This window comes from Anoplophora glabripennis, unplaced genomic scaffold (genome assembly GCF_000390285.2).
Source record: "Anoplophora glabripennis isolate ALB-LARVAE unplaced genomic scaffold, Agla_2.0 scaffold268, whole genome shotgun sequence".
NCBI classification, from domain to species: Eukaryota; Metazoa; Arthropoda; class Insecta; order Coleoptera; family Cerambycidae; genus Anoplophora; species Anoplophora glabripennis.
The window spans coordinates 564,522-587,802 of NW_019416436.1; the positions used below are offsets into that span (position 1 = coordinate 564,522).

General features: G+C 33.6%; 1 protein-coding gene and 1 long non-coding RNA gene across 2 annotated transcripts; both read left to right on the top strand.

The window, feature by feature from the left end:
• Positions 1 to 8,838: 8,838 nt before the first annotated feature.
• LOC108904330 lies at positions 8,839 to 13,183 on the top strand. Its single transcript, XM_018706845.1, has 6 exons — positions 8,839 to 8,918; positions 8,975 to 9,095; positions 9,148 to 9,438; positions 9,495 to 9,763; positions 11,697 to 12,002; positions 13,111 to 13,183. Exons 2-6 carry the CDS (start codon positions 8,979 to 8,981, stop codon positions 13,181 to 13,183), a joined length of 1,056 nt encoding a protein of 351 aa, XP_018562361.1. The 5' UTR covers positions 8,839 to 8,918; positions 8,975 to 8,978.
• An 8,542-nt stretch (positions 13,184 to 21,725) lies between these two features.
• On the top strand, positions 21,726 to 21,989 carry LOC108904340. Its single transcript, XR_001964228.1, has 2 exons — positions 21,726 to 21,844; positions 21,922 to 21,989. It is a non-coding gene; the product is annotated as an uncharacterized LOC108904340 (long non-coding RNA).
• The last annotated feature ends 1,292 nt before the right edge of the window (positions 21,990 to 23,281 follow it).

A 23,281-nucleotide genomic window follows, 5' to 3' on the forward strand; every position in this document is an offset into this window, starting at 1 on the left:
AAACCAGACAGGAGCGTAAAGTATTATACAAATGTAATAAATGTATGTACAAAACTGGAAATGAGATCCGTTTTACGGCACACTGTGCGAGACATGAGAACCATTTGAGAGCATATGAATGTAAATCGTGTGGGTACGAAACTGAAAATAAGAAATTACTTCTGAGGCACCCGTTGAAGCATAAAGACCCTTCACAGGTTCAAATGTACCGGTGCAACGATTGTGATTATAAATTTAAATACAGGAGCTATCTCGAAAAGCATCAACTGAAACATAAAGATTCTTCGCAGGTTCAAATGTACAGGTGTATAGACTGCGATTTTGAAACTAAATACAAGAATAATATTAAACTGCATCAAGGGAAACATAAGGATCCTTCACAGGTTCAAATGTACAGGTGTCACGATTGCGATTATGAAACTGGATACAACAGTAATTTCAAAGAGCATCAACTGAAACATAAAGATATTTCGCAGGTTCAAACGTACAGGTGTAATAACTGTAATTACAAAACTGTATCTAGGAGATATTTCACAAAGCACCAACTGAAACATAAAGATCCTTCGCAGATTCAAATGTACAAGTGTAACGACTGCGATTACAAAACTAGATACAAAGGTAATTTCAAACGGCATCAGCTGAAACATAAATACCCTTCACAGGCTCAAACATAAACAGGTGTAATGACTGTGATTTCAAAACTAAATACAAGAATAATATTAAACTGCACCAACTAAAGCATAAAAATCCTTCTCAGGTCCAGACATACAAGTGTAACAACTGCCCCTTCGAAAGTAAATACAGCAGCATTCACTGAAACAAATATGCTGCACGAGTTCTAAAGGTAGTAGTGCAATGACTGCGATTACGAATCCAAATATAGGGGTGGTATAAAATATCACGTGTTTTAGTATAGGAAGCCTTCACTAGTGCGAAGAAGTTTTTGAAGAAACATCAATTGATGCACAATTGAAGTACAAACAAAAATTAGGGCATTTTAGAGACTGACTATAATAATAATAATAATCTTTAATTCGTAAAAACATTAACATTTACAATGACAATGTAAGAGCGAAATGGTGTCACAACAGTTTCCCTAAGTTAGTTTAAACAGTGTTCCAAATATTCAGTTACATTGTAGGGCTCAATATTTAACAAAAATTGTTTAATATGTTTTTTGAATAAATTTGCACTCTGTATCTGTTTAAGTGACGCTGGTAAACAATTGAATAATTTAATACACATGTAATGTGCATTCTTTTCTGTTAGAGTTACTCTGCGATATGGGTACATAACATTCAAATTTCTTGTATTATACTGAGATGATGAGTCTGTCATAAAATTATTCCAGTTTTTCCTTACATACATTAAGCACTCAAAAATATACAGAGCCGATATAGTCATTATTTTGCTATTCCTAAATACCGATCTACAAGATTGGATGTAAGACATATTATTAATAATTCTTATANCGATATGGGTACATTAGATTTAAATTTCTTGTATTATACTGAGATGATGAGTCTGTCATAAAATTATTCCAGTTTTTCCTTACATACATTAAGCATTCAAAAATATACCGAGCCGATATAGTTATTATTTTGCTATTCCTAAATACCGATCTACAAGATTGGATGCAAGACATATTATTGGTAACTCTTATAATTCTTTTTTGAATGACAAAAATTCTCTGTATGTCAGCGCTATTACCCCAAAACATAATTCCATATTTACAAATAGATTCGAAACTACCAAAAGTAAGTGATTTTTGTAGATGTACTATTTACATATTTACTAATTACCCTGATTCCATATATTACTTTACTTAATTTAACAGCGAGTTCATCTATATGTTTTTTCCAATTTAAGTGTTCATCTAGATGCAGTCCTAGAAATTTTGTACTACTTGCTAATTCTGCTATCTGATTGTCCAGTATGATATTGTTAGGTCTGTTTATTTGCCAGTAACTTGATGAAAAAAGTACTAGTTGAGTTTTATCATTATTCATGATGAGACCATTCTTTGAAAGCCAGTCCTTTGTTAATTGTAAAAGTACCTCACTTTGTGTTATGATTTCTGGCATGGTGTCTGCCCCTACCAGTAAATTTGTGTCGTCCACATAATTAATAATTTTCTGATTTGAATTTGTGGGTACTTTTGCTATATCATTTAAATATATAATAAACAATAGTGGACCTATGATACTCCCCTGCGGGATTCCTATATTGATCTTCAATTTTTCGGAGCTAAACACGCCGCCGTTATGATTTATGCATACTTTTTGCTCTCGGTTTGATAAATAGGAGACAATCCATTTCAGAGCCGGACCTCTAATGCCGTATCTTTCTAATTTTACTATGAGAAGGTCATGATTTAAACAATCATAGGCTTTAGCTAAGTCTAAAAACACACCCAAAGCTAGACATTTACTCTCGAAAAAATTAATGATGTCATTTGTAAAATTATAGATAGCTGTATTTATAGATTTACCCTGTCTATAGCCATGCTGACTATGACTGAATAAATTGCAATTATTCATAAAACTTGTAAGCCTACGAACCATTGCTAGTTCAAAAACTTTTGAAAATGCAGGAAGCAAACTGATGGGTCTATAATTCTCCATTAATTCCGGATCACCTTTATTTTTAAAAATTGGTTTAATGATCGACAACTTTAATTGATGAGGCACTATCCCAAATTTGAATGTGTTATTTATTATGTAGGACAAAATTTCCTTCACTGCGCCAAGGCTTTTTTTCATTATATTTGCTGGAATATTATCTTCCCCGCTACTAAATTTGTTTTTTATTTTTGTGGCTAATTCCACAATCTCCGATCCCATGACCGGTGTTAGGAACATAGACTTATTATTAATATCAATAATCGGTTTAAAATCTTTACTTTGATGGTTTGACAATAAATTAGGGATTAAGTCCAATAAAAAGTGATTATAGTCATTAGCTACAGTTTGAGAATTCCCTTTGATAAAGCAATGTTTTTTAGACACCTTTCCTGTTACCTCATTGCAGATAGACCACAAACATTTACTTTTATTATCCGATTCCATTATCCTGTTATCAAAAGAGTTCTTCTTATTTATTCTTAAACATTCATCATACTTTTTTTTAAGATGTTTATATTGTTCCTTAAATAAATATTTGAATTGAAGCAAAATGTAAATTTTTTTTATAGAGGGAACTGCTGAGTCGAGTACTACTGTGGTATTTACACATTGACAGTTGGGTGATTCGGTCATAATGTTATTAATTGTAAGGACAGACAAGAAAAAATAAGTAGAATATGAAAACATAATTAAAAACATTTTAAAATGCATATTTATGTTGAAAAAATACTTTCAAATAATTATTTGAACCTCTCTTGGAATGGCTCCTGCCCGCTGACCCACAAAGGTTTATCGAGACTAAATCTTGGCCTACCGTATTATACGGTCACTAACCTAGTTTTTACTGCGTTTTTAATGCGTAGTAAACGATAAGGAATAAACAGATGTTTTTATCTAGACACATGAGAATAAGATACTTTTTTACATTCTAAATATTAACAAGTATTTATTTGTTAATAAAAACAAATGTATAAGGATAATAATTGTTTTCGAATATTGTTTAGTTTTATGTTCAATTTATTATTCAGTTTGTAGTACTTATACCTAGTGATTCACTGCTATTCAAAGAGTAGTATGGTACCTACCTATTGAAAATGCCAGTATGGGTAAAACAACACTTCATAGCATTCTGTTAATAAAGGTGGGACCCCCTGCACTTTGATTTTGAAAATAATTGCAAAATTCAAGACGACGGGAAATCGGCTGTTTCGCTTCAACGTACATTCGCGCGCCATTATTCCATGGCTAGGAATTGTCCTCAATGATTTGGGATCGAGGGGAATTATCCCTCTTTATCCTGCCCCATTTCGTGTAGACCTGGACAGCCTACACGACCGCAAATACGGCCGGTGTAGGCGCTTTGTGGGACCTCCTTTTAATAGTTTTTTTTTGCAACAATATTAGGAATAAAAGAACTAGAGCAAAACAGTTGTACATTATTTTTTTTATAGAGCGAACTATTGCGTACTACTGTGGTATTTACACATTGAGAGTTTAAGGGTGATTCAGTCATAATGTTATTAATTGTAAGGAAAGAAAAGAAAAAATAAGTAGAATATGAAATCATAATTAAAAACATTTTAAAATGCATGTTTATGCTGAAAAAATACTTTCAAATAATTATTTAAACCCCTTTTCCAAAAGCTTCTCACTGCTGACCCACAAAGGTTTATCGAGAGTGAATCTTGACCTACCACAATATTGGATCAGTAGCCTAGCTTTTAATGCGTTTTTAATCCATAGTGAACTACAACGAATAAACAGATGTTTTTATCTAGACAAGAATGAATAAGATACTTTTTTACACTTTAAATATTAACAAGTATTTATATTTGTCAATAAAAACAAATGTATAAGGATAATTGTTTTCAAATATTGTTTAGTTTTATCCGGCTCATTTTGCTGTTCCGGTTCCTCGTAGTCGTTACACACGACAGCTGTCCTAGGGTACGCGTGCCATGCCATGGGTTGTGTGAATCCCTGGGTGACCACCCCAATGACCCCCTCCCCCTGCCCGCTAACCTTTTCTGTTTCAGAGACAGCCAGGATCAAGAAACCAGGACAACGACACACACACACACATACACACCCCCCATACCCTCCTTACCCCTCCCCTCCCGCGCTAGCCTAAGGGCCACCTTAGCAAAGCGCATCCCAGGCTGCATAGCCGCACTACCCTACCCAACCATACCACACATAAACATGACACTACCCCCGGGGTTTACACAGACGAGCCGGCGAAGCAAGAAGAGCGCCAGAAGAAAGGGCCCTAGCCGGCGGGGCCCAGCCAGGACAAAAGGAGGTCCCACAAAGCGCCTACACCGGCCGCATTTGCGGTCGGGGTAGACGACGGATGGGGCCCACCTACGAAGGCTGTCCAGGCCTACACGAGATGAGGCAGGATAAAGAGGGATAATCCCCCTCGATCCCAAATCATTGAGGCCAATTTCTAGCCATAGAATAATGGCAGTTGTGTGAATACGCCTATCTATATATTTTTTTATTTATGTGACCAGATAGTGGAAATAAGAAATGCTTATTAACATTATTGCGACAATTTCCAGTCGTAACGAGATTTTTAAAATTGATTTCGTGCGTTTATTGAAAATTTTTACCCAATTGATATAAAATATTAATTTATAAAACAAAATGGAAAGTGACAGAAATAATAAAGTTGATCTATTATAATTGAAAATATAAATAAACAGACCTTCCACTATTCGGTCACATCAATAAAAAAAAATAAAGATAGGCGTATTCACACGACCGGTGCCATGGGACGGCTGTCTTGTGGAATGACTGAGAAGGAACGAAGGAACTGAGTCACTCCGGTCACTCGTGTCAGGACGGCGAGCCGGATCGTCAAGTTTCGCCCATCTCTATTCCTAACCACAATCAACAACCAGATGCTCCGCCAATGCAAAATACTAATTAGTTGCCTCTCTTATCTATGATGCCAATAGCGCTAACTGCCAGTCCTAGATAAATGATACTACTGCCTAGTTATCTATTGTCTCTGCTACGCTACTGCCAGTGCAAGGTTAGAAGAAGTGACGGCATTTTGTTTTTGTGTTCTGTTTATATTTAAAAGAAGATTGTTGCGGAGCAATGACTGAAGTTAAGGAAACGTTTTGTAGGCTTTGCCTTAAAAATATAACCGATGAAAGTTTTGAAGTGATAAACGACATTATCAGAGACATTCTAGATGTTCTTTTACTAAAATTGGTAAGTAGGTGAAATATAATAAGATTACATCCTAACAGTCTCAAGTGTAAAGAAACTTTGTATTTTATTTTTCATTGTAATTTTCCGCTAGTTATTTTCCTCCTGTTTAAAGTTGCATATTTTTACAGAAACTTGATGAGAGAAAAGAGGTTATATGTAATTCTTGCAGAAGAAAGTTAAATACAGCATTAGAATTTAAGTCAATGTGTTTGAATACAGATAACACAATTATTCCTTATGTGGATAGCGTAAAAATGTTACAGCTCGACTTAAGAGAAGTGTACACGCAGGAAAAGAAGAGTGAGTTAGTTTGCATTCAGAAAATATGTCGATTGTGTATGCAGCCAGTAGAAAGTGAGTTTAGGTGCATACGTGTAGAGGAACTTGAAGCTATTCAGAAATTGACGCCTGAAATGGTAGGAACAATATTAATTACTTGCATATTTATTTTATAATTTAACAAAACTGCTTTGTAGAATATAAATATCATCAAAGGTCCCATTGTATGTAAGCCATGCTGGGATTCTCTGTGTACTCACAATAGTTTCCTGAAAGATTGCTTAGAGGTAGGGGAAAACATTAAAAGTATTTTTGATAGCTCGGCCACAAGAAGTCAAATAGATACGTCTCCACTTGGTTTATTCGTGAAGACTGAAAACCTGGACAAGGAATTCAATATTAACGAGATGGAAATGTCGATTAAAGCTGAATCTGTTGACATAAAATCGGAAGATGAGGAAAGGAGGTAAGAGAAGACTATTTTAACATTTATATGATTAAATACGTACCATCTGCTGATAAACTAATTGTAACAAATTATGAGATTGTCCGTTATAAACGATATCGTATAAATTTTTATATAATCGTTAAGCGTTAGGTTAACAAATTATTGGGAATATATGTAAGATCGTTATAAAACAATTGTATGGCTTCGAATCATACATGGGTACAAAGAATGCTACACTAAATTCCATTCATTCAATCAATTTTTTAACTTTGGGCAGAAATTGAAATTTTCTTGAATGAAAAGGATAGATCTTTTACGGGGTTACAAAATAATTGGGGGTTATGTAAGCAGATTGCAAGAAGAAAATCAGTGGCCTTCAGTCATTCTTGCCCAAAATTAGTTTTGAAAGAATTTTGGAGGAAAGTATTGATTTAATTCAAATAATAAAAATATCTTGAAAAAATGCTCGTCAGACAAAAAATATTTATTTATTTTTTTTGGAATATACAGAAAAGATCTTTGGGTTAGTTTAAAAATACTGTTTTTCTTGGTAATAAAGCTCATGAAAACGATGTGTGAGCTATAGAACTCGGTAAGTATCCGAGATTTGAGGAAGGAGATACAGCGACTTTTAGATTGACGTTTGCACTCAAAAGAAAGCACATCTTTTTTTTTTTTCATCTCATTTTTTGATGAAGAAAATATATAGGTTTTTGCGAAACAAATTTTCAATATAGAAAAAATGATTTAAAGATGCAAAATTTATTTTTTAATTGACAATTCACGATGAAAGAAAAATCGCAGCCGTTTGAACTCTTGACAGGTTTTAATTGTCAGTGTTGCGAGAAACAACTACTCCACGGGCTATATGCCCTGACCGGCACTGAATTATGCTCGCAACACCTAGTGCAACAGCTAGGATCGTTTCGGACTTACTAGTCCTCATCAGTGTGTCATAAGGTGAGACAACCAACGAACCATCCAGCTGTTATGTGGCATATCCTCACGACAAGGAAACACATTGTACGTGGAGCATACAGGTTTTCTGTATTATTTTGAGGTAAAAAAAAGGACACCTCTTCAATATCAATTTCGGGTTTAACAAAAATCCCCAAAGCAGCAAATTTTGGAATCAAGTTTCTTGCATGGAAAAAAATAAATTTATCAAAAAACGATAAGAACGTCTTATGGAGGATAGTCTGAACTTTTCAAAACTGCTTAGATTTTCTGTACGGTCATTACTTCCTAAATAATTAATTATCAAAGCCATACATATAAAGGTCTTGAACTGCACAAATCACAGAGGATGAATTAAACTAAAAGAGACGACATGTGGGACTGCCAAAAAAAAATATTAAGACGCGTGGACCTGTTGAAAGTGAGGCAAAAATTATAAAAAAATGATCTCCCGGGATTTCTTTTCATTTCTAAAAGTTGATATAGGATAAAAATTTTTGACTTTCAGATCCTGATACTAGAACNTGCCGCATTCTGTACTGAGAGCTTGGATCGTTAGGAGCTTCTGCATGTATTTGATATTTGATTTTATTGAAATTTTCCTAATAATACAACAATACACCACAAAATAAATTTATGGAAGGTGCAGAGTTGGGTCGTACTCTTTTTCTTCCACAAAAGGGGACAAAATCATCCGCTTTAAAGTGTTCAGAACAAATTACGTTATTTTTTGTCCATACCCAATTTTCTTTTTCCATAGAAAGAACTTTTAGCCATTCCTGTAAAGTTTCATTTCTAGGAAAGCTAGAAATAAAAAAATTACATGTTTACAATAAAATTTTAGAATAAAAAGTGGAAATATCTTATTTTTGTGTACAGCTACCTAAATATATAGAAATGTTCTGTACTTACACATGAAAACTGATGTTTTGCATTGGACATCTTCTGCAATTTGCGCTTCCTTTCACAGCACAAAGCACAAGACATATTTAAAGTTCAATAAAAACGAAATTTACAAACAAAAATATGAATAACCTCAAAAAACACACCTGCGAACCTAACGTCAACAACAACTGCGTCACTGCGTGACNTATTGGACATCTTCTGCAATTTGCGCTTCCTTTCACAGCACAAAGCACAAGACATATTTAAAGTTCAATAAAAACGAAATTTACAAACAAAAATATGAATAACCTCAAAGAACACACCTGCGAATCTAAAGCCAACAACAACTGCGTCACTGCGTGACGTAAAGCCTTCAAAATGGCTGCACCCGTAGCGTCCCTAGAAAAGTTGATGCGCACTCGTCGAAGCTCATTCTCCCCTACTCTATATCTCTGGATAAGAAGCAAGAAGGTTAGAAGTGACGAGTGGCTTTGTGCTTTGTATTTTTGTCTCTGCGTTCTATTTTCTGTTTATATTCAAAAGAAAATTGTTGCAGAACAATGACTGATGTTAAGGAAACGTCGTGTAGGCTCTGCCTTAAAAATATAACTGATGGAACTTTTGAAGTGATAAACAACATTATCAGAGACATTCTAGATGTTCTTTTACTGAAATTGGTAAGTCAGTGAAATATAATTAGATGGCTGTCTGCAGTTGTATATTTTTCAGAAATTTAATGATGACAGCAAAGAAGTCTTATGTACCATTTGCAGAAGAAAGTTAAATGCAGCTTTAGAATTTAAGTCAATGTGTTTGAATACTGATAACAAAATTATTCAATATGTGGATAGCGAAAAAATGCTACAGCTCCAATTAAGAGAAGTGTACATGCAGGAAAAGAAAAGTGAGTTAGTCTGCAGTCAGAAAATATGTCGATTGTGTATGCGCCCAGTAGAGAGTGAGTTTAGGTGCATGCGTGAAGAGGAATTCGAAGCTATTGAGAAATTGATACCTGAAATGGTATGAACGATATTAAATATTTGCATATTTTATAATTTAACAAAATTGCTTTGTAGTATATAAATATCATCAAAGATCCCGTTGTTTGTAAGCCATGCTTCGATTCTCTGTGTACTCACAACAGTTTCCTAAAAGATTGCTCAGAGGTAGAAGAAAAAATTAAAAGTATATTTGATAATTCAGCCACAGAAAGTCAGATAGATACCTCTCCACTCGATTCATTCGTTAAGACTGAAAACTTGGACAAAGAATTTGATATTAAAGAGATGGAAATGTCAATCAAAACTGAAAGTATCGACATAAAATCGGAAGATGAGGAAAGAAGGTAAGAGAAGACTATTGTAACATTAATTTAAAACATGGCAACCTGCGGTTGTGACACTGTGATTTATATGATCACATGTATATACTATCCGGTAATAAACTAATTGTACTTTAACATTATGAGATTATGTCGGTTATGAATGATATCGTACAAATTTTTATATAAACATTAAGCCTTAGGTTAACAAATTATTGGGAAAATATGTAAAATCGTTATAAAACAATCAGTATGGCTTCGAGTCAGATATGGGTACAAAGAATGCTATACTAAATTCCATTTATTCAATAAACTTGCAGAAATTGAAATTTTCTTGAATGAAAAGGACAGATCTTTTACCGAGTTACAGTTTGCAAGAAGAAAATTAGTCATTCTTACTCAAAATTAATTTTGAAAGAATTTTGGGAGAAGGTACTGATCTAATTTAAATTATAAAAATATCTTTTGAAAAAATGCTTGTCAAATCGTCAAAAAATATTTATTTTTTTTATAATAACAAAAGATCTTTGGGTTAGTTTAAAAAAATACTGTTTTTCTCAGTTTTTAAGCTCATGAAAACGATTCGTGAGCTATAGAACTCAGTAAGTATCGAGATTTGAGGAAGGAAATATTAATTTTTTTCCAGAAAAAAAAATTTCAATTGTTTCTTTTTTTCATGACAATTTTGATGAAGAAAATATGTATTTTTGCGAAAAAATATTTTCAATTAAAATGATTTAAAAATGCAAAATTTATCCTTTAATTGATTTTTGACCATGAAAGAAAAATTGCACCCGTTTGAAGTCTTGACAGGTTTTAATTGTCAGTGTTGCAAGAAACAACTACTCTGCGGGCTATATGCCCTGACCGGCACTGAATTATGCTCGCAACACCTAGTGCAACAGCTAAGATCGTTCGTCAGTTTAACTAACCAGGCATAGACCGGTTTCAGACTTATTAGTCCTCATCAGTGTGTCATAGGTGAGACAACCGACGAACGATTCAGCTGTTATGCGGCCGTATCCTCGCGACAAGGAAATACATTGTACACGGAGCGTACAGGTTTTTTGGGTTATTTTGAGGTAAAAAAAAAACAATACTTCTTGAATATCAATCTCAATTTTAACAAACATCCTCAAATAAGCAAATTTTGGAATCAAATTTCTTGCATTGAAAGAAATGAATTTATCAAAAAACTATAAAAAGGTCTTATGGAGGATAGTCTGAACTTTTCAAATATCTGCTTAGATTTTCTGTACGGCCACTACTTCCCAAATAATTAATTATCAAAGCCAAAACAGTTATTGTTGATTTGATTATACATAAAGATCTTGAACAGCTCAAATCAAAGAGGATGAATAAAACTAAAAGAGACGACATGTGGGACTGCCAAAAAAAAAGTTGTGACCTGTGGACCTGTTGAAAGTGAGGCAAAAATTATAAAAAGGTGATAAAGGATAAAAATTTTTGACTTTCAGATCCTGAAACTAGAACCTTCAAGCTCTAATTTACTTTTTTTTATTGCTTTATGAACATTTTTCGCCATGATACAGCTTTTCGAAAATCACCTAAAAATTTAGGATTTTCTTTTTGTCCTTTAATTTTTGTGACTAGTATATTGAAATTTGTGATAAGGTAAAAAACAAAAACTAAAAAACGTTGACAAACAAAAAAGGTGATATAGTGGGTGTTATTATTTGATTAAAATTTAGTAAATTTATTATATTGTAGATTGTATTTAAATTATCTGTATCTAAATTTGTTTATGGATTTATTGTGTGACTTTATACATAGCATCTCGCCAATGCCTTTTCTGATAATTAAATACATTATCAAAGATCTGAATGGATTCATTATGTTAAAATTGTGCTATCAGTACTATCGTTGATTATGGTCAAATACCTCTTAAAATTAATACCTGATTTTGAAAACTACTCTGTATATGCATTTTTTTCAGCGACACGCCACTTCAAACCTACGATATTGTACCATTCGAGGAGAGTGACTGTAAAAATGAAGTAGAGGATGGATGTAAACATGAGGATGGATCAGAAGTGACAACCAGACATTTGTGTAAAGTATTGTACAAATGTGATAAATGTATGTACAAAACTGGAAATGAGATACGTTTTACGGCACACTGTGTGAGACATGAGAAGGATTTGGAAGCATATGAATGTGAATCGTGTGAGTACAAAACTGAAAATAAGAAATTACTTCTGAAGCACCCGTTGAGGCATAAAGATTCTTTGCAAATTCAAATGTACAGATGTAACGATTGCGATTATGAAACTATATACAAGAGTTATTTCAAACAGCATCAACTGAAACATAAATATCCTTCACAGGTTCAGATGTACAGGTGTAACGATTGCGATTACGAAGCTAGATACACTAGTCATTTCAAACGCCATCAACTGAAACATAAAGATCCTTCAGAGGTTCAGATGTACAGGTGTCGCGATTGCGATTATGAAACTAAATACAAGAGTCATTTCAAAGAGCATCAACTGAAACATAAAGATATTTCGCAGGTTCAAACGTACAGGTGTAATGACTGTATTTATAAAACTGTATCCAAGAGATATTTCACAAAGCACCAACTGAAACATAAAGATCCTTCGCAGATTCAAATGTACAAGTGTAACGACTGCGATTTCAAAACTAAATACAACGGTAATTTCAAACGGCATCAGCTGCAACATAAATACCCTTCACAGGCTCAAACATACAGGTGTAACGACTGCGATTTCAAAACTAAATACAACGATAATTTCAAAACGCATCAACTGAAACATAAAGATCCTTCCCAGGTTCAAACGTACATTTGTAATGACTGTAATTACAAAACTGTATCCAAGAGATATTTCACAAAGCACCAACTGAAACATAGAGATCCTTCGCAGATTCAAATGTACAGGTGTCACGACTGCAATTTCGAAACTAAATACAATGGTAATTTCAAACAGCATCAACTGAAACATAAAGATCCTTCACAGGTTCAGATGTACAGGTGTAACGACTGCGACTACGAAACTAAATACAATGGTAATTTCAAACAGCATCAACTGAAACATAAAGATCCTTCACAGGTTCAAATGTACAGGTGTCACGACTGCGATTTCGAAACTAAATACAACGGTTATTTCAAACGGCATCAACTGAAACATAAAGATCCTTCACAGGTTCAAATATACAGGTGTAACAATTGCGATTATGAAACTAAATTCAAGAGTTATTTGAAACAGCATCAACTGAAACATAAAGATCCCTCGCAGATTCAAATGTACGGGTGTGGTGACTGCGATTACAAAACTAGATACAGGAGATGTTTTATACACCACCAACTGAAGCATAAAAATCCTTCTTAGGTCGAGGTGCATCTGCAGCGGCATCAACTGGAACAAATATGCTGCGCAAGTTCTAAAAATACTAGTGCAATGACTGCGATTACGAACCCAAATATAGGAGTGGTAGAAAATATCAGGTGTTGAAGTACAGAAAGCCTTCACTAGTGCAAAGAAGTTTTTGAAGAACCATCAACTGATGTACGATTGAGGTACAGACAAAAATTAGGGCATTTTAGAGTCTGACTATAAATATCTGAATTGAAGCAAAATGTAAACATCAACAAGTTTTCATGCGCTTCTGTAACCAGGTGTATTAATACAGGGTGTCTCACGGTGACGGCCCATTAGAATTATTTCAGAGACTACTTCGATTTGAATTTTGAAAATTTGGGATCCCAGGTTTTCGGGCATGCCCTTCTCAACTAAAATAATGGCGTCCACGTACCACTTCCGGTTATACCGGAAGTCGCCATCAACTTGCTTATTTTAAATGGAACACCCTATATATTATTGCAATTTTGGATTCTACGTGTTATTTTAGGTGGACTTTTATGAAGTTTCCCTATTCCTAAAATTAATCGTTTTCGAGATATTCAATTTTTTTGAAAAAAATGGAGAGAAACAGTGACTAGCTTCAGGCCATGTGTATTTTATAGCAAGAAATATAAAGCAACAATATTTATTGGGGGTATAGCTAGAACCCTAAGCTTTTTGATAGTTCGGCCACAGGAAGTCAAATAGATAAGTGTCCACTTGGTTTATTCGTTAAGGCTGAAAACCTGGACAAGGAATTCGATATTAACGAGATGGAAATGTCGATTAAAGTTGAATCTGTCGACATAAAATCGGAAGATGAGGAAAGGAGGTAAGAGAAGACTATTTTAACATTAATTTAAAAATTGACAGCCGGTGGTTCTGACATTTCGTAATTTATATGATTAAATACGTACCATCTGGTGATAAAACTAATTGCCTAACCGGCACTGAATTATGCTCGCAACACCTAGTGCAACAGCTAGGATCGTTCGTGAGTTTAACCCACCAGGCACAGACAGGTTTCAGACTTATTAGTCCTCATCAGTTATGCGGCCGTATCCTCACGACAAGAAAATACATTGTACAAGGAGCGTACAGGTTTTTTTAATTATTTTGAGGTTAAAAAAAACGAAAATCTCTTCAATATCAATCTCAATTTTAACAAAATTCCTCAATTAAGCAAATTTTGGAATCTAGTTTCTTGCATTGAAAGAAATAAATTTATCAAAAAATGATAAGGTCTTATGGAGGATAGTCTGAACTTTTCAAATCTCTGCTTAGGTTTTCTATACGGCCACTACTTCTCAAATAATTAATTATCAAAGCCAAAACAGTTATTTTTGATTTGATTATACATAAAGATCTTGAACCACTCAAATGAAAGAGGATGAATTATGCTAAAAGGGATGACTGCCGAAAAAAAAATTGAGACCCGTGGACCTGTTGAAAGTGAGGCAAAAATTATAAAAAGTGATTAAGGATAAAAATTTTTGACTTTCAGATCCTGAAACTAGAACCTTCAAGCTCTAATTTGCTTTTTTTATTGCTTTATGAACATTTTTCGCCATAATACAGCTTTTCCAAAATCACCTAAAAATTTAGGATTTTCTTTTTGTCCTTTAATTTTTGTGGCTAATGTATTAAAATTTGTGATAAGGTAAAAAATCAAACTAAAAAACGTTGACAAACAAAAAAAGGTGATATACTGGGTGTTATTATTTGATTAAAATTTATGGATTTATTGTGTGACTTTATACATAGCATCTCGCCAATGCCTTCTCCGATAATTAAATACATTATCAAAGATCTGAATCGATTCATCATTAAAGTTAAAATTGTGCTGTCAGTACTATGGTTGATTCAATTATGGTCATAACCTCTTAAAATTAATACCTGATTTTGAAAACTACTCTGTATATGCAATTTTTTCAGCGACATGCCACTTCAGACCTCCGATATTGTACCTTTCGAGGAGAGTGACTGTAAAAATGAAGAAGAGGATGGTTGTAAACATGAGAATGGATCAGCAGTGAAAACCAGACAGGAGCGCAAAGTATTGTCAAATGTGATAAATGTATCTACAAAACTGAAAGTGAGATCCGTTTTACGGCACACTGTGCGAGACATGAGAAGAATTTGAGAGCATATGGATGTGAATCGTGTGAGTACGAAACTGAAAATAAGAAATTACTTCAGAAGCACTTATTAAGCCATAAAGATCCTTCACAGGTTCAAATGTACAGGTGTAACGATTGCGATTATAAAACTAAATACAAGTATAATATCAAACGACACTAAAAGAAACATAAAGACCCTTCACAGTTTCAAATGTACAAGTGTAACGACTGCGATTTCGAAACTAAATACAGCAGCTATCTCGAAAAGCATCAACTGAAACATAAAGATCCTTCACAGGTTCAAATGTACCGGTGTAATGACTGCGATTTTGAAACATAAATACAAGAATAATATTAAACTGCATCAAGGGAAACATAAAAATCCTTCACAGGTTCAAATGTACAGGTGTCACGATTGCGATTATGAAACTGGATACAAGAGTAATTTCAAACAGCATCAACTGAAACATAAAGATCCTTCACAGGTTCAAATGTACAGGTGTGGCGACTGCGATTACAAAACTAGATATAGGAGATGTATCATACAGCACCAACTGAAGCATAAAAATCTTTCTCAGGTCCAGACATACAAGTGTAACAACTGCCCCTTCGAAAGTAAATACAGCAGCATTCACTGAAACAAATATGCTGCACGAGTTCTAAAGGTAGTAGTGCAATGACTGCGATTACGTATCCAAATATAGGAGTGGTATAAAATATCACGTGTTTTAGTATAGAAAGCCTTCACTAGTGCGAAGAAGTTTTTGAAGAACATCAATTGATGCACAATTGAAGTACAAACAAAAATTAGGGCATTTTAGAGACTGATTATAAATATTTGAATTGAAGCAAAATGTAAACATCNAACAACTGCCCCTTCGAAAGTAAATACAGCAGCATTCACTGAAACAAATATGCTGCACGAGTTCTAAAGGTAGTAGTGCAATGACTGCGATTACGTATCCAAATATAGGAGTGGTATAAAATATCACGTGTTTTAGTATAGAAAGCCTTCACTAGTGCGAAGAAGTTTTTGAAGAACATCAATTGATGCACAATTGAAGTACAAACAAAAATTAGGGCATTTTAGAGACTGATTATAAATATTTGAATTGAAGCAAAATGTAAACATCTTACATGCGTTTCTGTAACCAGGTTGTCTCACGGTGATGGCCCATTAGAATTATTTCAGAGACTACTTCGATTTGAATTTTGAAAATTTGGGATCCCCGGTTTTCAGGCATGCCCTTCTCAACTAAAATAATGGCGTCCACGTACCACTTCTGGTTATGCCAGAAATCACCATCAACTTGCTTATTTTAAATGGAACACCCTATGTGTTATTGCAATTTTGGATTTTACATGTTATTTTAGGTGGACTTTTATGAAGTTTCCCTATTCCTAAAATTAACCGTTTTCGAGATATTGAATTTTTTTCAAAAAAATGGAGAGAAACAGTGACTAGCTTCAGGCCATGTGTATTTTATAGCAAGAAAGATAAAGCAACAATATTTATTGGGGGTATAGCTAGAACCCTAAGCTTCCCATCCATACTTTCAAAGTGACTTAATTGCATACAGGGTGCTAGAAATTTAATGCCGAGTTTAGTTAACTTCAAACCTTCATAAGTCGGTTTTTATAAATGGAATGCCCTATATGTTTTTCTATATTCTGATANAGACCCCTAAGCTTCCCATCCATACTTTCAAAGTGACTTAATTGCATACAGGGTGCTAGAAATTTAATGCCGAGTTTAGTTAACTTCAAACCTTCATAAGTCGGTTTTTATAAATGGAATGCCCTATATGTTTTTCTATATTCTGATACACATTTTTATTCTCTTTCGAACGGTATCAGGGTTCCCTCTACGTATCTTTTCTAGTTTTTAAGTTATCTACTATTTTTTGTGTAATCACCTAAAATCATGTAATTTTTCGCGAGGATAGCTGTGGAATTTTTAGGAAAAGTATCGGTTTTTTTTAAATGGAACACCCATTTAAAAAACTGACAACTTTTGAAGTTAACTAAACTCGGCATTAAATTTCTAGCACCCTGTATGCAATTAAGCCACTTTGAAAGTATGGATGGGAAGCTTAGGGGTCTAGCTATCCCCCCCATAAATATTGTTGCTTTATCTTTCATATTATAAAATACACATGGTTTGANGAAGTTAACTAAACTCGGCATTAAATTTCTAGCACCCTGTATGCAATTAAGCCACTTTGAAAGTATGGATGGGAAGCTTAGGGGTCTAGCTATCCCCCCCATAAATATTGTTGCTTTATCTTTCATATTATAAAATACACATGGTTTGAAGCTAGTCACTGTTTCTCTCCCTTTTTCGAAAAAAATTAAATATCTCGAAAACGGTTAATTTTAGGAATAGGGAAACTTCAGAATCCAAAATTGCAATAATATATAGGGTGTTCCATTTAAAATAAGCAAGTTGATGGCGACTTCCGGTATAACCGGAAGTGGTACGTGGACGCCATTATTTCAGTTGAGAAGGNAGGAATAGGGAAACTTCAGAATCCAAAATTGCAATAATATATAGGGTGTTCCATTTAAAATAAGCAAGTTGATGGCGACTTCCGGTATAACCGGAAGTGGTACGTGGACGCCATTATTTCAGTTGAGAAGGGCATGTCTGAAAACCCGCGGTCCCAAATTTTCAAAATTCATATCGAACTAGTCCCTGAAATAATTTTAATGGGCCGTCACAGTAATATGCTCCTGTTTCGTCCATGTCTGGAAATATATTCTATTTTATTACCAATATTCAGAGCGAATCCTAATCGTGTACATCAATATAAACAAGTAATGGTTGACAGAAAATTATGTATTGGATGGGAAAGGTATTCAGTATATGAGGATTTGGATGTGCCAAGATGTTTTAACTGCCGGGGTTTTTATCATAAAAAGCAAGATTGTCGTAACAAATTAACATGCCCAAGGTGTAGTGAAGAGCATGAGGCAAATATTTGCCCTAAAGTGAAATTGTGTTGTAAAAACTGTGTTATTTCTAATGAAAAATTTAATACAAATTATAATGTTGAACATGCTGCCTCAGACCTGTCATGTGCCAGTTTAGAATTCCAAAAGTTGCTGTTACAAAGTAAAACGGACTATTCATTGGTATAATGGTACTACTCAATGAAGATTTAATTTTGCAAGAACTCGAATGCGTCGGAGGAAATCGCATGGGAAGATATGTTGGTATTAATGACAGTAAGGTACTGTTTGAAACAAATGCTGTTCTTAGGGTCTTTCATCTTAATATTCGNAGTGTTAATTTTAATATACTGTAATTGTTTTATCTGTTTTCTAAAAGTAGGCCTAACACCTATGATACAACGTTAAATAAGATTTAACAAGTATTATTTTTTTATACTTAGGTTCCTACATGATTGACGTGTAAAAGTTATGTATGTGTATGTGTTTTAAAGTTAGCCACATTAAACATTAAACATTAAACAATATGTGTTTCAAATAATGATACAATTTACTTTGTAGAATATACAGGGTGTTACAAATTTGCTTCTCACTAGGGATCTCGGAGACGATAAGAAATACAAACTAGCTTAAATGGGGGCAAGTTGCGTAATCAGGGGACCAACATTATGCCTCTAAAAAATCAAGGGTAACATGATTAATTTTCGAAATAATTACGCAACTTTGCCCCCATTTAAGCTAGTTCGTATCTCTTATCGTTTCCGAGATCACTGTAATGGGAAGCGAATTTGTAACAGCCTGTATAATTAATAGCTTTTTTGCAACAATATTAGGAATAAAAGAACTAAAGCAAAATGGATGTGCATTATTTTTTTATAGAGGGAACTGTTGAGTACTGCTGTGGTATTTACATATTTACATGAAAATAAGTAGAATATGAGCACAAAACATTTTAAAATGCATGTTTATGCTGCAAAATATACTTTAAAATAATTATTTAAACTCCTTTTCGAACGGCTTCTGACCGCTGACCCACAAAGGTTTATCAAGATTGAATCTTGACCTACCACAATATTGGGTCAGTACACTAGCATTTAATGCGTTTTTAATCTGTAGTGAACTACAACAAATAAACATGTTCTTATCTAGACACGTGAATGAATAAGATACTTTTTTACATTCTAAATATTAACAAGTATTTATTTGTTCATAAAAACAAATTTATAAGGATAATTGTTTTCGAATGTTAGGTTATTACAATTTAGTATTTTTAATATTGTTAACGTTTTCACTATGTTTTATAATTGAATATGAGTCTTTAGCTCACTTCTCTTCAGAGTAGTATGGTATCTACGTATTTAGAATGCCAGTACGGGTAAAACAACACTTATCTATCCATAGCACTCTGTTAATAAAGCTGGGATTCGCTGAACTTTGATTTTGAAACCAATTGCAAAATTCAAGACTAAGAAAATCAGCTGTTTCGCTTCAACGTTCGTTCGAACGGTACATGGTCTGCTGGCTCGTTTCTGGTCAAAATGCGTGCTGCGAAGTGGGGCGCCGAATTAACAGGAGTTAAGGGGTCGAGTAAAATTGTTTTTCGGTTTTGTTTTTATTAGGCCTTCCGAATACGCGGTTGAAATTAACGACACTGAATCACCCTGTATAGACGTTTAAATTGTAACTAAGAAATCCGGCTCATTTTGCTGATTCCGGTTCCTCGTAGTCATTACACACAGCAGTCCCATGGTACGCGTGCCATGCGTGGGTCGTGTGAATACGCCTATCTATTGTAGGGAGCTGTATCTGGGAACGCACACTATATTTTTCTCTAAAACTTTATTTTTCCATAAAGGCATAAATCTTAACGCTTCTTTTTCGTACGTAACAACACATAACCTCTCTTTTTCCTAACTAACAATAAGCCTAAGATCAAGGATTTTATACAAGAAGATTGCTCGATCCCATTTAAGCCTATGTTCGCCAAATAAAATGTCAAACGCTCGAATACGTGACGTCACTACGTTCAGCGTTGCCACAGCTCGCTCAATCGAGCGAGATCTCGCCCTTTTTATTTCGAATACACTCTCGCTCATCTTTGTCAAATCTCGCTCGTTTTACTTACTTAAAGTTTGGATACTTTGGTATAGATGGCAAAGGCAATTTTATAACGATCCGAGGGCTCTATAGCAAATAGGCAACCAGCAATACATTTTATAGATTTTATTACACAGTTTGCCTAAATATGAATTAATGCACAAATAACAAACTTTCCCCAATTTTAACGCAAATTTTCTATAAAATAGACTTAGTTTGAAACTCAAATTACATTTTGGTGTAAAGAAATTTGTAACTTACGATGCTGCTTGTTCAAAAGCGTCAAATTACAAATTTCTTTACAACAAAAAGTAATTTGAGTTTCAAACTAACTCCATTTTATAGAAAATCTGCGATAGAACGGAGGAAAGTCTGTTATTTGTGCATTAATTCATATTTAAACAATCTGTGTAATAAAATCTATAAAAATGTATTGCTGATTGCCTATTTGCTATAGAGCCCTCTTAACTTGGTTGCCTCAAAGAAATAGAGAGGATTCATTGCCTAACCTGCCTTAGATACCGATCGACACTACCGACAGTCGGGTCCACAGATTACTGAACTACTGGTCGGGTCGGAAAGTCGAAACATTTATCGAATGGCCAGATAATAACAAGAGTTAAATTTTTAATTTCTTCAGTCTATATTTAAATTTAAAATTAATAAAAACCTACTAAAACAACCTATGGAATTGTACCTATAATCTAGTGAAGTTTGGCTATTCTATTTTTGTAGTATAGATATAGACCATACTTTTAAAGTTTACGTAGTTGCCTTACCGTCAAAACTAAATTATCTTTATTGTAATTTTATTCAGACATTTTAATTTCTGACTAACGTAAGTTAATGTAGAGATATTGATTGATTTATTTCAACATAAAAAAATTTCACTCTTTTAAATATAATCTCGCTCGCTTTTGATAGGACCGCTCGCTCGAAAAAATATAGGTCTGTGGCAACACTGACTACGTTACCACCGTTCTATGTTTACATATGTAAAACGGCTCATTTTCCTTACTTTCTGTGTGGTTTTTGTGGATTATTGTTCGTTTAGAGGATTTATCGTTACTGTTATTATTAATTGACGTTATATAAGTAGTTTGTTGTTAGTTCTTGTTAACTTATTAATATAGTTCATTATAATTGTGTTATTGTTTGTGTTTGTGGTAGTTTAGTGTTCAGAGACTTTAAAGCCTGTAGTAGAGTTTTAATTTTGCTCAAAAGGTAATAAATTTAATATATTTTTTTAGGCATGTATATAAATACTTAAATTTCTTAATCTTAAGGTTAATCTTTAATTAAAAAAAAGATGCCTGGTCTTCGATGTGCAGTTTATGGCTGCAATAACAGTTTTGTTGGGGTAAAAGCCAAAGGGGAAGATATCAAATTTTTTCCATTTCCAAAATCTAATAATTTAGTTTCACAAACAATTTACAAAGATTGGATAAATCGTTGTAAGAGGCAGGACAGTTTTAATCCGAATCATAGCCGAATATGTTCTATTCATTTTACCAGTAATGATTTTGAGAGAGACCTGAAGAATGAACTTTTAGGTTAGTACATATAACAAGTATTATAGTACTGGGTTTCTTTTGATTTAATGAAAATTACTTAAGTAATGTGTTTTTAGGATTACCTACAAAAAAAATGTTAAAGAAAATGGCTGTTCCCACGATGCATTTGCCACTTCAGAGTAAAGAAATTTGTGCTTCATCCAGAGAGAAGAGACTATTAATCCGTGAAAAAAAAAGCAGTTGTGCAAGAAATTTTAAAACAGAGCAACACAGAAAATATACCTGAAACTGCAGTTCCTTCTACTTCTGAAACTAATCTGGAGTTTAGTGTACTTCCTTCTTTTGATATGTCGGTGTGCTCTTCAACATGTACAGATTATGAGAATTTGTACAAAGAGCTTTCTGTGAAATATAATACTCTAATTTCAAGGTATGCAGAACTTAAACGTTCTAGTGCAAGCAGAATAAAAGCGTTAAATGATCAACTGAGATATTATAAAGATAGGTAAACAATGCTGTGCTCTGATTACAAAATCAAAAAAACCAGATCCCTCAACAGCTCTATTAAAAAAAGTTTTAACAGATAATCAATTCGCTTTACTTACAAAAAAGAAGAAGAGGGTTAATTGGACAAGAGAGGAAATTTCTGTAGCATTAAATAAGTTAATTAATTAGTATTTTGTGTAATCTGTAATGTAACAACATTAAATTGTCTTTTTTCTTGTGTACCTACCTACTGTGTAAGTTGTATATGTATATAGTTTAATTTTTTAATGGTTAGTATAAAAAACTGATTCGAGACCGCAAATGTAATTTCTCGTATTGATTTTTTAGTACAAATATGCCTATCTATTGTATTTCATATTATTTTGTGAATGCAAATTGAAATAAAAAATTAGTAAGGTATATCAGTTTTTTTTCTGGACCTCGTTAAAAATTTTCAAAAGTATGCGCTCTGCTTAAAATTACTTGCCGACCCCTGGTTTAAGTGCTTAATTCAACTGTAATAACTTTTTTAGAAGTGCATAGTGCTATTTTAATAGAACTTCACAATTTACTACCCTAAAATATATAAATCGAACAATAAACAAAGAAGTAAATTTTAGCCTCACGCAGCGCTCCCATAGATATAAGCCATGCTAACTGTAGGTCCTGCTCGTGAAAGAATATGCTATTTTACCGAGTGCGATTTTATCCTTTCCAATAATTAATATTTTTCCTATCAATTTTGAATATTTATCCTTACTAATAACTCATAGGTTGTACGAGCAGCGATATTCAAAAGGTAGGTATGTGTATTGTAATTCAAACAAAAGTAGTAAAACGACAATCTTTGTATATTATATTTTTGGTAACTTTTTTAACTCCGTTCCCTATTCTTTATTATATCTAAAAAATATATTTCTAAATAAACGGCTACAATATTTCTCTAATCGCTGTGCAAATTAAACCACATAAATATTCTAATATTGTAGG

Excerpts from the sequence above, each read along its gene's own strand:
- LOC108904330 (XM_018706845.1), top strand. The coding sequence starts at position 8,979 with ATGACTGATGTTAAGGAAACGTCGTGTAGGCTCTGCCTTAAAAATATA. Across the intron at positions 9,096-9,147 it reads ATGTTCTTTTACTGAAATTG|AAATTTAATGATGACAGCAA; the intron begins GTAAGTCAGTGA and ends TATATTTTTCAG. Across the intron at positions 12,003-13,110 it reads GATTCTTTGCAAATTCAAAT|GTCGAGGTGCATCTGCAGCG; the intron begins GTACAGATGTAA and ends AATCCTTCTTAG.